Source organism: Nyctibius grandis (assembly GCF_013368605.1).
Source record: "Nyctibius grandis isolate bNycGra1 chromosome W unlocalized genomic scaffold, bNycGra1.pri SUPER_W_unloc_2, whole genome shotgun sequence".
NCBI lineage: Eukaryota > Metazoa > Chordata > Aves > Nyctibiiformes > Nyctibiidae > Nyctibius > Nyctibius grandis.
The window spans coordinates 2,364,916-2,379,333 of NW_027167473.1; the positions used below are offsets into that span (position 1 = coordinate 2,364,916).

General features: G+C 49.2%; 1 protein-coding gene across 1 annotated transcript in view; it reads right to left on the bottom strand.

Moving 5' to 3' along the window:
- LOC137677142 (tyrosine-protein kinase Fer-like) overlaps positions 1-14,418 on the bottom strand; it is a 276,620-nt gene that overhangs the window by 183,431 nt on the left and 78,771 nt on the right. The window contains exon 6 of the mRNA XM_068424347.1: positions 3,923-4,106. Within this exon, the coding sequence (XP_068280448.1) occupies positions 3,923-4,106 (184 nt within the window). The remainder of the gene's footprint in view (positions 1-3,922; positions 4,107-14,418) is intronic.

A 14,418-nucleotide genomic window follows, 5' to 3' on the forward strand; every position in this document is an offset into this window, starting at 1 on the left:
GGATTGTATTGATGATGCTCGGCATGGCTATTGTGCCATGTATGATCTCTCCATTACTGTCTTCTATCTCTTCTCTTTCCTCTCCCTCTATCCGCTATGTAAAAATCACCACTATCGATGAGGACCTGGAGCTACCAACCAACCCAGGTGACTTAGGGGACATACAAACAAGTGTTTAAGTCACAGGGTGGTGTGACGGACAGAGTTTGTATGCCTTAAACAACTTGTTTGACAACTCTGGCTGGAGGAGGGTACGCATACTACAGAGGCCTGCAAGTCTGGCAAGAGATAAGGGTCTTGGGAACAGAACAATACCCCTGCTGTGCCTTAATTGTTGTGATTTACAACTCTGGCTGGAGGAAGAGATAAGTCCTGCGGAGGCGGGATGGTATCTTTTCCTTGGGACCAGCCTACATGTGCAACAACTTTGCAAGGTCTCAGCCACGCTTGTGCAGAAGCGGGGTCATACAGCGGACACCACAACTAGGGGATCACGACCACCAGACACCCCTTGGGGGACCACCGACTCATTTTGAGAACAATCTAAGACTACAAAGCGCAGGCGTCCCAATTAGCATGGGAAGCGAGCAGAGGGGGGGAGACAAGAGGGATGTTACCACCCTCTCCTATCTCGCATGCAAATGACCTAAAGTATTTAGACCTTCTCACTTGGGATGCTGGCGCGCGCTCCCGCCTGTCACCTGAGGACCGATCCTGCAAGCGATTTACCAGAGGAGCAACTCTGCAAGCAACTTACCGACTCTACAGACAACGTACATCGCTGGATCCAAGGGTGGTGATCTCTCTCTTTCTCTCTCTCTTATAGTCTCTATCCTCTTTCTCTTTTCCCTTTTCCTTTTCTCTCTTTTCACAATGCCTTTAGAAACCCAAGACACTTACAACCATGCCGCTTTCCCTGTATTAATAAATTGTTCTTAATTTCATACCAGTTATTTGGTGTCATTTCACCTTAATTTACTCCAAGGGATTTATGAACTAGTTGCGACCAGGTCGTAACATTAAATTGGCGTAGTCAGCAGGATCCCTTGCTAAGAGTAAAGTAACTGGTGGTGCCCAGACTCAAGTAAGAGTGAGTTCTCTTCAGTAGGGAGTCTGCCAGGGAGGAAGATATCATCCCTCTGAGGGATAATGATGAATTTAAGGACCCCCCTGGGGGAGTCCAATGTGTAGGATACAAAAAATGGGATCCCCCTGGGGGAATCTCAAGTGGAATGTAGTCTCCTAGAGAAACTGGAGAGCTACAACGATGAAAAAGGACCCCCCTGGGGGAGTCCGATGTGTAGGCTCAAGTGGAATGTAGTCTCCTAGAGAAACTGGAGAACTACAACGATGAAATAGGACCCCCCTGGGGGAGTCCGATGTGTAGGATACAAAAAATGGGATCCCCCTGGGGGAATCTCAAGTGCAATGTAGTCTTCTAGAGAAACTGGAGAGCTATAATGCTCATCCTTCCCCTCCCGGTATGACCTGGGCACATAATAATTGGCATGATCCCCAAGCTGTAGTGGACCGGATTACAGTCTTGATGAAGGAACGAAAATTCAAGCTTGGAAAAGGGAAAGCGCTGGTCTGTGGTGTTTTGAGTGCTGCTCTGATGGCTGCCCAAGAGCAAAGGCAAGCAAATCAGCAAAAGGAGCATGATGGGCAAGGGGGAGCACAACAAGTCACCACTCATACGATTCCCTACTACCCTACAGATTTGGCAAAAATTCAGGATGATAATCACCTTTCCCCTTGACCCTTTTAAAACTCCTGTTACCTTTGTTGTGGACACTGGGGCACAAATGTCAACGCTCCAGAGGCTGCTCCCCATAGTGGCATTTTCCCAGATAAGAAACTAATCGGGGCCACCGATACCCATGGCAAAGAGCACAAGATCAATACTCGGTGGATTGTTCCTTCCTTTTAACCACTGGCTCTGTATTGGGCCGAGTCCTGTTCTCTTTTCTCTTTCAGGAACTAGCCAGAGGAAAAGGACCGGACAACAGAATGCTAAATAAATGCTGATACTAGACCAAATAATCACTTATGCAATCATTTGTTTATGTATCCTTATAACATGCATTTATCATTACCGAACAATGTGTTTTGGGGAGGGAACTTATGTATCTTGTTAATCTAATTAATCAGTTATGTTGATTGTGGAGAAAACAATTTTAATGCTTAAGACAAGGTTTTGTCAGAATGTGTGTGTGGGGGGGCAAGATCAAGGACCTTAATTCAAGGCATGTGTACTTGCTGAGGATACCCCTCCAAAGGGCTGGAGAAACCAGGACCCTGCCTGCAATATATCTCCTATACGTCAAATAACCATTTTAAATTTTACAGACCCTTAAGGAGACATCAATTTGTTTTGGAAAACATAACCTGGCAGGTACAAATCCTAAGCAATTGGACCAGATATGCTTTTGGAGATTTGAATCAGCAAGTACAAGTCTCTAAAATGACCCTTCAAAATCGGTTAGCACTAGATATGTTATTGTTAAAGGAGCATGGAGTATGTGGAATGTTAAACCTCAGCAAAGGAGAATGTTGTGTTACGATCCACAACGCCTCTACCTCTATAGACAAAACTCGTGCAAAGATGAAGACGACTGCGGACCAAACGGCTGAATTATTCCAATCAATGCAACCAAAGGACTGGTTTGATGGACTGGCTCCTGGCTCCTGGATCGCATCCTTATTAAAATCTCTGGGACTCACGGGGTGGGGAAAATGGTTGACACAAATTGGAATCACTTTGTTGATTGGGATTGTATTGATGATGCTCGGCATGGCTATTGTGCCATGTATGATCTCTCCATTACTGTCTTCTATCTCTTCTCTTTCCTCTCCCTCTATCCGCTATGTAAAAATCACCACTATCGATGAGGACCTGGAGCTACCAACCAACCCAGGTGACTTAGGGGACATACAAACAAGTGTTTAAGTCACAGGGTGGTGTGACGGACAGAGTTTGTATGCCTTAAACAACTTGTTTGACAACTCTGGCTGGAGGAGGGTACGCATACTACAGAGGCCTGCAAGTCTGGCAAGAGATAAGGGTCTTGGGAACAGAACAATACCCCTGCTGTGCCTTAATTGTTGTGATTTACAACTCTGGCTGGAGGAAGAGATAAGTCCTGCGGAGGCGGGATGGTATCTTTTCCTTGGGACCAGCCTACATGTGCAACAACTTTGCAAGGTCTCAGCCACGCTTGTGCAGAAGCGGGGTCATACAGCGGACACCACAACTAGGGGATCACGACCACCAGACACCCCTTGGGGGACCACCGACTCATTTTGAGAACAATCTAAGACTACAAAGCGCAGGCGTCCCAATTAGCATGGGAAGCGAGCAGAGGGGGGGAGACAAGAGGGATGTTACCACCCTCTCCTATCTCGCATGCAAATGACCTAAAGTATTTAGACCTTCTCACTTGGGATGCTGGCGCGCGCTCCCGCCTGTCACCTGAGGACCGATCCTGCAAGCGATTTACCAGAGGAGCAACTCTGCAAGCAACTTACCGACTCTACAGACAACGTACATCGCTGGATCCAAGGGTGGTGATCTCTCTTTCTCTCTCTCATAGTCTCTATCCTCTTTCGCTTTTCCTTTTCTCTCTTTTCACAATGCCTTTAGAAACCCAAGACACTTACAACCATGCAACTTTCCCTGTATTAATAAATTGTTCTTAATTTCATACCAGTTATTTGGTGTCGTTTCACCTTAATTTACTCCAAGGGATTTATGAACTAGTTGCGACCAGGTCGTAACAGAAAGATGAAAACAACTTTTTCACTACTCCTTGATATACAAATAATTGAGGAAGGTTTATTATTTTCTAATAATACTATGAATCAATTAGAATATTACACAAAAAATGCAGAAATAATAAATATATAAGAAAATACAGCTTACAGGGCTTTAATCATTTCTTCTTCCATCTTCTGTAGTGAATCAAGTAACAGAGGAAGTGTAGTGTCATAATATTGGTGCTGATGTAACTGTGCTCCTTTTAGTGCCAATACATATTGATTATGCAACATATGAAGTTTCATAGTGGCTTTATCACATCGATCTCTGGCTTTTTCAGTCTCCTTTCCTGAGAAGAAAAAAAAAAAGAATACGGTGATTTTAAAGCATACAAACATCAATACTTGTGGTTGACATAAATCATAGATTTATAATAAGTTTGCACTTTGTTCCACAATAATATGTTTAAGCTGCTTCTCTGAAGAAGCTAAAATTTGACAATTCTCAGGTCACTAGTAAGACCAAATGTCTTAGTGTTCTTATTTAAGACTAAGAAAAAAATGCTGCACTTACTTTGAGCAGAAATGTGAGAATACTTTATCTGAAAGTATATGAAAACCATCATCTGCATAAGTATAAAAATAATATAACTATGAAGAATGAAATAAAAACCACTCAAACACATGACTAACACAAATGCTAATCTTTTCTATGTCTCAGAGTAAATAAACATTTTTTAATGAAGAAAATAAGAAATGTCCTACTAGATCAGACCCATGATCCATTTAGACCAGTACTCTGTCTCCAGTAGTGATAGCAGGAACTGCTTTTAGGTAAAGCATGTGTATTGGTTTTGTGTGGCAAGGTTTTGGTAGCAGGGGGGCTACAGGGGTGGCTTCTCTGAGATGATGTCCAATGTTTCCCCCATGTCTGACAGAGACAGTGCCAGTCGGCTCCAAGACAGACCCACCACTGGCCAAGGCTGAGTCAATCAATCAGTGATATTGGTAGCGCCTCTGCGATAACATATTTAAGAAGGGGGAAAAACTGCTGCACAACAGCAGCCAGAAGAGAGGAGTGAGAATATGAGAGAGAAACAACACTGCAGACACCAAGGTCAGTGAAGAAGGAGGGGGAGGAGGTGATCCAGGAGCCAGAGCAGAGATTCCCCTGCAGCCTGTGGTGAAGACCATGGTGAGGCAGGTTGTCCCCCTGCAGCCCATGGAGGACCCCACATCGGAGCAGGTGGATGCTCCCAAAGGAGGCTGTGACCCTGTGGTAAGCCCACGCTGGAGCAGGCTTCTGGCAGGACCTGTGGCCCCGTGGAGAGGAGCCCACGCTGGAGCAGGTTTTCTGGCTGGACTTGTGACCCTGTGGGGGATCCACGCTGGAGCATTCCGTTCCTGAAGGACTGCACCCCATGGAAAGGACCCATGCTAGAGCAGTTTGTGAAAAACTGCAGCCTGTGGGAAGGGCCCACATTGGAGAAGTTCGTGGAGGACTGTCTCCCATGGGTGGAACCGTACGCTGGAGCAAGGGAAGAGTGTGAGGCAGAAGGAGCGGCAGAGACAACGTGTGATGAACTGACTGCTACTCCCACTCCCTGTCCCCCTGTGCCACTTGGGGGGAGGAGGCAGAGAAAATTGGGAGTGAAGTTGAGCCCAGGAAGAAGGGAGGGGTGGGAGGAAGGTGTTTTAAGATTTGTTTTTATTTCTCATTACCCTACTCTGACTTTTGATTGGTGGGCAGGTGAGCGGCAGTGGGCAGGCGCACGGCAGTGGGCAGGCACGCAACAGCATGGCGACCACCCGGCAAAAATAAGTGTCCTCTGCTTCTCCTGAGCTTCTAGCACCTGGTAGAACCAATGCAGCCACACAGACAGAGCTTCTGTTCAAGCATGCGACCATGCAGGTTTCCTGCTGTGGGATGTGTGAAGGGATATTCCTAGAGGTGGAAAGAGATTGCAAGCAAGACTGTGGGAGGTGTGACCAGACTGATGAACTGCTCTGCTTGGTGGCTGAGCTGTAGGAGGAGGTGAGCAGACAGGAGTATTCAAGAGTCTGAGAGGGAGATTGATCAATGAAGCTGTACTCTGCCATTTATGATGCATAGAAGCCAACTGAGCGTGGTCACTACAGAGGCAGGTCCTGCATCTGCTTTGTGCCAGAAGGAAGGCATTCTCACAAGGGATAAGGAGGGGTGGAAGAAGGTTACAGCACGGAGTGGTAAGAGATACACCTCCTTACCCTCTAAGTTATCCTCTAAGATACCCTTACAGAACAGGTACGAGGCCCTGGGTACAGTAGATGAAGCGCATAATGAGAAAGAGGAGGAACCTGTGCAAGCAGTCTTGCCAAGGTCAGAGAGACCAACCCCTCGACACAAAACCTGCATTAAGACCAGTGCTGAGAAGAAACAACGGCGAGTTATGTTAATTGGAGATTCCCTCCTGTGCAGAATGGAAACACCCGTTTGCAGACCGGACCCTGTTTTCACAGAAGTTTGCTGCCTCCCTGGGACCCGAATTAGGGACGTCACCACAAGACTGAAGAGCCTGTTCAACCTTCAGACTACTATCCATTCCTGCTCTTTCATGTGGATGAAAATGATGTCGCAACAAAGAATCTGAGGTCAATCAAAAAAGAATTCAGAGCCCTGGGAAGAATGCTAAAAAATTCGTGAGAACAGGTAGGTAGTATTTTCCTCAACCCTCCCAGTAATGTGGGGAGATCTCGGAAGAAACAGGCGAGCCCAGGATATCAATACCTTTCTCCAGGACTTGTGTCTACGCCAAACCTTTGGGGTTTTAAATCATGGAAGAGCCTTCAAGAGAAAAGGTATGCTGGGGCCTAATGGGATCCACCTGTCCCGATGGGGAAAACAGGTCTTTGGGCGTAAGCTGGGGGGACTGATCTAGAGAGCTTTTAACTAGAATCAATGTTAAAAATGGGTTAAAAACTGGCTGGATGGCAGAGCCCAGAGAGTGGTGGTGAATGGGGCAAAGTCCAACTGGCGGCCGGTCACTAGCGGTGTTCACCAGGGCTCAGTTCTGGGGCCGGTGCTGTTCAATATCTTTAGAGATGATCTAGACGTAGGGATTGAGTGCACCCTCAGCAAATTTGCAGATGACACCAAGCTGGGTGGGAGTGTCGATCTGCTGGAGGGTAGGAAGGCCCTACAGAGGGATCTGGACAGGTTAGATAGATGGGCCGAGACCAACGGCATGAGGTTCAACAAGAACAAGTGCTGGGTCTTACACTTGGGCCACAACAACCCCATGCAGCTCTACAGGTTGGGGGAAGAGTGGTTAGAAAGTGGCCCGGTGGAAAGAGACCTGGGGGTGCTGATCGACAGCCGGCTAAACATGAGCCAGCAGTGTGCCCAGGTGGCCAAGAAGGCCAATGGCATCCTGGCCTCTATTAGGAATAGTGTAGCCAGCTGGTCTAGGGAAGTGATCGTCCCTCTGTACTCGGCACTGGTGAGGCCGCACCTTGAGTACTGTGTTCAGTTCTGGGCCCCGCACTTCAAGAAGGATGTTGAGATGTTGGAGCGAGTCCAGAGAAGGGCGACCAAGCTGGTGAAGGGTCTGGAGGGTCTGTCCTACGAGGAACGTCTGAGGGAGCTGGGGTTGTTTAGCCTGGAGAAGAGGAGGCTCAGAGGTGACCTTATTGCAGTCTACAACTACCTGAAGGGAGGTTGTAGTGAAGTGGGAGTTGGCCTCTTCTCCCAGGCAACTAGTGATAGGACAAGAGGACACAGCATCCTTGCAGCTAAACTGGGGAAGTGTGGTCTGGATGATCGGGTAGTGAGGTGGATTGTGAACTGGCTGAAGGAAAGAAGCCAGAGAGTGGTGGTCAATGGGACTGAGTCCAGTTGGAGGCCTGTGTCTAGCGGAGTCCCTCAAGGGTCGGTTCTGGGACCAGTTCTAGTCAATATATTCATTAATGACTTGGATGAGGGAATAGAGTGTGCTGTCAGCAAGTTCGCTGATGACACAAAACTGGGAGGAGTGGCTGACACACCAGAAGGCTGCGCAGCCATTCAGAGAGACCTGGACAGGCTGGAGAGTTGGGTGGGGAGGAATTTAATGAAATATAACAAGGGCAAGTGTAGAGTCCTGCATCTGGGCAAGAACAACCCCATGTACCAGTACAAGTTGGGGGCAGAGCTGTTGGAGACCAGCGTAGGGGAAAGGGACCTGGGGGTCCTAGTGGACAACAGGATGACCATGAGCCAGCAGTGTGCCCTTGTGGCCAAGAAGGCCAATGGCATCCTGGGGTGTATTAGAAGGGGTGTGGTCAGCAGGTCGAGAGAGGTTCTCCTCCCCCTCTACTCTGCCCTGGTGAGGCCGCATCTGGAATATTGTGTCCAGTTCTGGGCCCCTCAGTTCAAGAAGGACAGGGAACTGCTAGAGAGAGTCCAGCGCAGAGCCACGAAGATGATTAAGGGAGTGGAACATCTCCCTTATGAGGAGAGGCTGAGGGAGCTGGGTCTCTTTAGCTTGGAGAAGAGGAGACTGAGGGGTGACCTCATTAATGTTTATAAATATGTAAAGGGCAAGTGTCATGAGGATGGAGCCAGGCTCTTCTCAGTGACATCCCTTGACAGGACAAGGGGCAATGGGTGCAAGCTGGAACACAGGAGGTTCCACTTAAATATGAGGAAAAACTTCTTTACGGTGAGGGTGACCGAACACTGGAACAGGCTGCCCAGAGAGGTTGTGGAGTCTCCTTCTCTGGAGACATTCAAAACCCGCCTGGACGCGTTCCTGTGTGATATGGTCTAGGCAATCCTGCCCCGGCAGGGGGATTGGACTAGATGATCTTTCGAGGTCCCTTCCAATCCCTAACATTCTGTGATTCTGTGATTCTGTGACACAGCCTCAAGCTTCGCTAGGGGAGGTTCAGGTTGGACATTAGGAAGAATTTCTTTACAGAAAGGGTTATTAGACATTGGAATGGGCTGCCCAGGGAGGTGGTGGAGTCACCATCTCTGGATGTGTTTAAGAAAAGACTGGACATGGCACTTAGTGCCATGGTCTAGTTGACAGGGTGGTGTCAGGGCAACGGTTGGACTCGATGATCCCTGAGGTCTCTTCCAACCTGGGTGATTCTGTGATTCTGTGTGAATGAGGAAGGGGATACCAACAGGATTGCAGTAGGTAAGCTAAAGGTTGACGTGGCATTGCCTGATGGTGGCAATCCTAGTAGGAACATTTCCGCTGCTCCTGTGAGTATGGAGGGCTCAGGAGCACTTCTGAAATGCTTGTACACCAACACACGCAGTATAAGAAACGAATGGGATGAACTGAAAGCACTGGTCAGCTCCCAGAGCTACAATGTCATTGGTTTTAGTGAGACTTGGAGGAATGAGATCCATGATTGGAGTGCTGGGATGGAGGGCTACAGGCTGTTCAGGAGGGATAGGCAGGGCAAGCGAGGTGGAGGTGTAGCACTATACATAATCATAGAATCATAGAATGTTAGAATGGTTTGGGTTGGAAGGGACTTTAAAGATCATCTAGTTCCAACCCCCCTGCCATGGGCAGGGATGCCTTCCACCAGACCAGGCTGCTCAAAGCCCCATCCAACCTGGCCTTGAACACTGCCAGGGACGGGGCAGCCACAACTTCTCTGGGCAACCTGTTCCAGTGTCTCACCATCCTCACAGGAAAGAATTTCTTCCTCATATCTAATCTAAATCTACCCTCTTTCAGTTTAAAACCATTCCCCCTCGTCCCATCACTACATGCCCTTGAAAAAAGTCCCTCTCCATCGTTCCTGTAGGCCCCCTTCAGGTACTGGAAGGCTGCTGGAAAGTCTCCCCGGAGCCTTCTCTTCTCCAGGCTGAACAACTACAACTCTCTCAGCCTGTCTTAATAGCAGAGGTGCTCCAGCCCTCTGAGCATCTTCGTGGCCCTCCTCTGGACTCATTCCAACCAGTCCATGACCTTATGTTGGATGCAGTACTCCAGGTAGGGTCTCACGAGAGCGGAGTAAAGGGGCAGAATCACCTCCCTCGACCTGCTGGCCACACTTTTGATGCAGCCCAGGATACGGTTGGCTTTCTGGGCTGCAAGCGCACATTGCCAGCTCATGTTGAGCTTCTCGTCAACCATCACCCCCAAGTCCTTCTCCTCAGGGCTGCTCTCAATCCGTTCTCCGCCCAGCCTGTATTTGTGCTTGGGATTGCCCCGACCCACATGGAGGACCTTGCACTTGGCTATGTTGAACGTCATGAGGTTCGCACGGGCCCACCTCTCAAGCCTGTCAAGGTCCCTCTGGATGGCATCCCTTCCCTCCAGCGTGTTGACCACACCACACAGCTCGGTGGTGTCGGCAAACTTGCTGAGGGCGCACTCAATCCCAATGTCCATGTCGCCGACAAAGATGTTAAACAGGACCGGTCCCAATACCGACCCCTGAGGAACGCCACTCGTCACTGGTGTCCACTTGGACATTGAGTTGTTGACCGTAACTCTCTGAGTGCGACCATCCAGCCAATTTTTTATCCACCGAGTGGTCCATCTGTCAAGTCCATGTCTCTCCAATTTAGAGGCAAGGATGTCATGTGGGACAGTGTCAAATGCTTTGCAGAAGTCCAGGTAGATGACGTCAATCACTCTTCCCGTATCCACCAATGCTGCAACCCCGTCGTAGAAGGCCACCAAATTTGTCAGGCGTGATTTGCCCTTAGTGAAGCCATGTTGGCTGTCACCAATCACCTCCTTGATTTCCATGTGCCTTAGTATAGTTTCCAGGAGGATCTGCTCCATGATCTTGCCAGGCACAGAGATGAGGCTGACTGGCCTGTCGTTCCCCGGGTCTTCCTTTTTTCCCTTTTTGAAAATGGGGGTGATGTTTCCCCTTTTCCAGTCAGTGGGGACTTCACCAGACTGCCACGACTTCTCAAAAATGATGGATAGCGGCTTAGCAACTTCATCCGCCAGTTCCCTCAGGACCCGTGGATGCACCTCATCAGGTCCCATGGACTTGTGCACCTTCAGGTTCCTTAGATGGTCTCGAACCTGATCTTCTCCTACAGTGGGCGGTTCTTCATCCTCCCAGTCTTTGCCTCTGTCTCCCACGACTTGGGCAGTGTGGCTAGACCACTTGCTGGTGAAGACTAAGGCAAAAAAGTCATTGAGTATCTCAGCCTTCTCCATATCCCAGGTAACCAGATCTCTCGTTTCCTTACAGAGAGGGCCCACATTTTCTCTAGCCTTCCTTTTATCACTGACATACCTATAGAAGCTTTTCTTGTTGCCCTTGACGTCCCTGGCCAGATTTAATTCCATCAAGGCTTTAGCTTTCCTAACCTGATCCCTGGCTGCTTGGACAATTTCTCTGTATTCCTCCCAGGCTACCTGCCCTTGCTTCCACCCTCTGTAGGCTTCCTTCTTTTGCCTGAGTTTATCCAGGAGCTCCTTGTTCATTCATTGAGGCCTCCTGGAGTTTTTGCCTGCCTTCCTCTTTGTCGGGATGCATCGGTCCTGAGCTTGGAGGAGGTGGCCCTTGAATACTAACCAGCTTTCTTGGGCCCCTCTTCCCTCCAGGTCTTTATCCCAAGGGACTCTACCAAGCAGGTCCCTGAAGAGGCCAAAGTCTGCTCTCCTGAAGTCCAGGGTGGTGAGCTTGCTGTGCGCCCTCCTTGATGCCCTAAGGATCTTGAACTCCACCATTTCATGGTCACTGCAGCCAAGGCTGCCCTTGAGCTTCACATTCCCCACCAGCCCCTCCTTGTTGGTGAGAACATGGACCAGCATGGCACCCCTCCTCGTCGCCTCCTCTATCACTTGGAGAAGAAATGTATCATCCACGCATTCCAGGAACCTCCTGGATTGCTTGTGTCCTGCTGTGTTGTCCTTCAAACAGATATCGGGGTGGTTGAAGTCCCCCATGAGGACCAGGGCCTGAGAATGTGAGGCTACACCTATCTGTCTATAGAGGGCCTCAACCACTCATTCTTCCTGATCAGGTGGCCTGTAGCAGATGCCTAGTATAATGTCTCCAGTCCTTGCCTTCCCTTTAATCCTGACCCATAAGCTCTCTGTCACCTCTTCCTCCATCCCCAGGAAGAGCGCTATGCACTCCAGCTGGTCCTTGACATAGAGGGCTACACCCCTCCTCATCTCCCATGCCTGTCCTTCCTAAAGAGCCTGTATCCTTCCATTCCCACACTCCAGTCATAGGAGCCGTCCCACCATGTCTCCGTGATGCCAATAAGGTCATAGCCCTGCAGACATGCGCACGTCTCTAGCTCCTCTTGTTTATTCCCTATGCTACATACGTTTGCATAGAGGCATTTAAGTTGGGCACCCAATGAACCTAACTTACTGCCTGAGATTCCTTTCCGCTGCTCTTCCAGTGCTCTCCTGCTGACCTGCAATACTTCTCCAGGCTCTGGGCATCTATTGCTGGCCCTGGCATCAAACTGGAAGGAGTGGGATGGACTGAGTTTCCCCTCCCCTGGGAAATCTAGTTTAAAGCCCTCTTCACCAGCTTGGCAAGCCTATGACCCAAGATGCTCTTCCCCTTCTCTGTCAGATGGACCCCATCGGCCGCCAGTAGACCAGGTTTCTCAAAGCGGGTCCCATGGTCTAAGTAGCTGAATCCCTGTCTGTGGCACCAGTCCTGTAACCATTTGTTAATTTGCCTAATTTGACTGGCCCTTTCAATCCCCTTCCCTTTGACCAGAAGGATGAAAAAGCTACCTGGGTCCCAGAGTCCTTTACCACTGCTCCCAGGGCTCTGTAGTCCTCCTTGATATGCCTCAGACTGCTCTTGGCTGTATCACTGGTGCCCACATGGAACAACAGCAGTGTAATAGTCCATGGGCTATACGAGGCTCGGTAGTCTCTCAGTGACATCCCTGATGCGAGCCCCCGGTAAGCAGCACACCTCTCTAGAGAGTGCATCAAGTCAGCATATGGGCGCCTCCGTGCCTCTCAGCAGAGAGTCACCTCCCACTATCACACGTCTCTTTTTCTTGGTAGTGCTGGTCGTTATACAGGGAGCACATTTGGTTGCCTTGCCGAGCTCCAGTGTCTCTCCTGATGCAATGGGTCTTTCCTCAGTCTGCAGAGGAGTGAAGCGGTTCTGCAAGGGCACCTCAGGCTTCGGGGGAAGTCTCTTCCTCCTGCTGGTCCTTGCCTTTGCAACCTTTCATTCTTCGGCAGTTTTATCCCCTCTTCCTTCTGTGTGTGCCTCTGGGGAGGGTTTTGTCTGTTTGGCCATGGACTGTGGGGCCACTGCAGCCTGCACTTGGACCCCATTATCCAACTCCTTCTCAGCCTCCCTGATGTCACGCAGCCTCCTCACCACATCCTGCAGCTCAGCCACCTGCTGCAGGAGCTCCTCCACCTGGGCACCCCTATTGCAGGCAGGTCTGCTGCCCATCCCTGTCCCAAGAGAAAGGTCAAGGCACTTGCTGCAGCCTGAGATCTGCACTGCAGCCTCTCCCTTCAGCAGCTCTGTCTGGGTGGAGGCATTGGTCACCACTGGGGTATATGGTGCAGATCCCCAAGCCGAAGCAGTGATACCAGATGGTTTAGTAAGAGTAGGCCTCAGAATAGGCCCTAAAAGGCCTACTCTGTGTAACCTTTAGACAGAATCAACTTTCCTGTCAGTAATTTTCCTTTCAGCTAAAATAACAGTACGTTCTGAAGCTAACTACATGTTTTGTAGATAGGGTCTGCTTCTAGGACTGATAACAGAGTTATAGTCGTCACTGATTCTTGCTTGCGCTTAGTCTTAGAGAATCCAAGGTCTCTCTTAAATTTCTCACTAATTACAAAGAAGGGCAAGAGATAAACAAGACTGTGAACAACGATTTTGTAGTGTCTAAATTAACTTGATTCACAAGCTCTGGTGCCAGGAGTAGAGATAAATCCTGTAAGAACCAGAACAGGATCTTCTCCTTGGAGCCACCTGCATGTGTCAACAAGAAGGCCTCGACCACGCTTGTGCAGAAGCGGGGTCGTACAGCGGACAGCATAACTATGGGGGATTACGACCACTAGAGACCCCCAGAGCCCACCCAAGACCCCTTCCCCAATTTAGTACGCATGCGCAAAGACAACTACATAATATATTAGCATATGCATAAGGTTTCTTAGAATAGGTGGGCTTTTCTTGGAATTGTATGAATATTCATTTTTCTATAATGTATATAATGAGTGTGCTTTTGTCCCTGGGTGTGCATGCTAGGAGGAGAGATCCCCCATGCACCCGGTGCTGCAATAAACGAATGTCAGCTTTCTAAACTATCAGTTGGTTTGGAGAGTTTTCCTGGTTACTCTTTTCCAGTAACAGCAGCAGCCCTTGCTCTCAGGCGAGTGCCCACCATTCTGCCTTGAGGGTCAGGTAGGGTGTATGGGCTTGATCTGTGCCACCCTCCCTGCACGCCCTCCCGGGTGAACTGCTGCACAAACTGCCGCACCACACCCTGGTTGACGCGCCACGCTCTGTTTGCCCGCTCTGTTTGCGGTGCTCCCTAGGCTGCCTTTTGTAGGAGTGGCCACCATTATTATACTACTGCAATTCCACATATGTGTACAAATAGATGAAATTATATGCTTATCTACTGGGTCTGGCTGGGATGGAGTTAACTATGTTCATAGCAACCCATATGGTGTTATTTGTTGCTAAAAGAGCATTGAT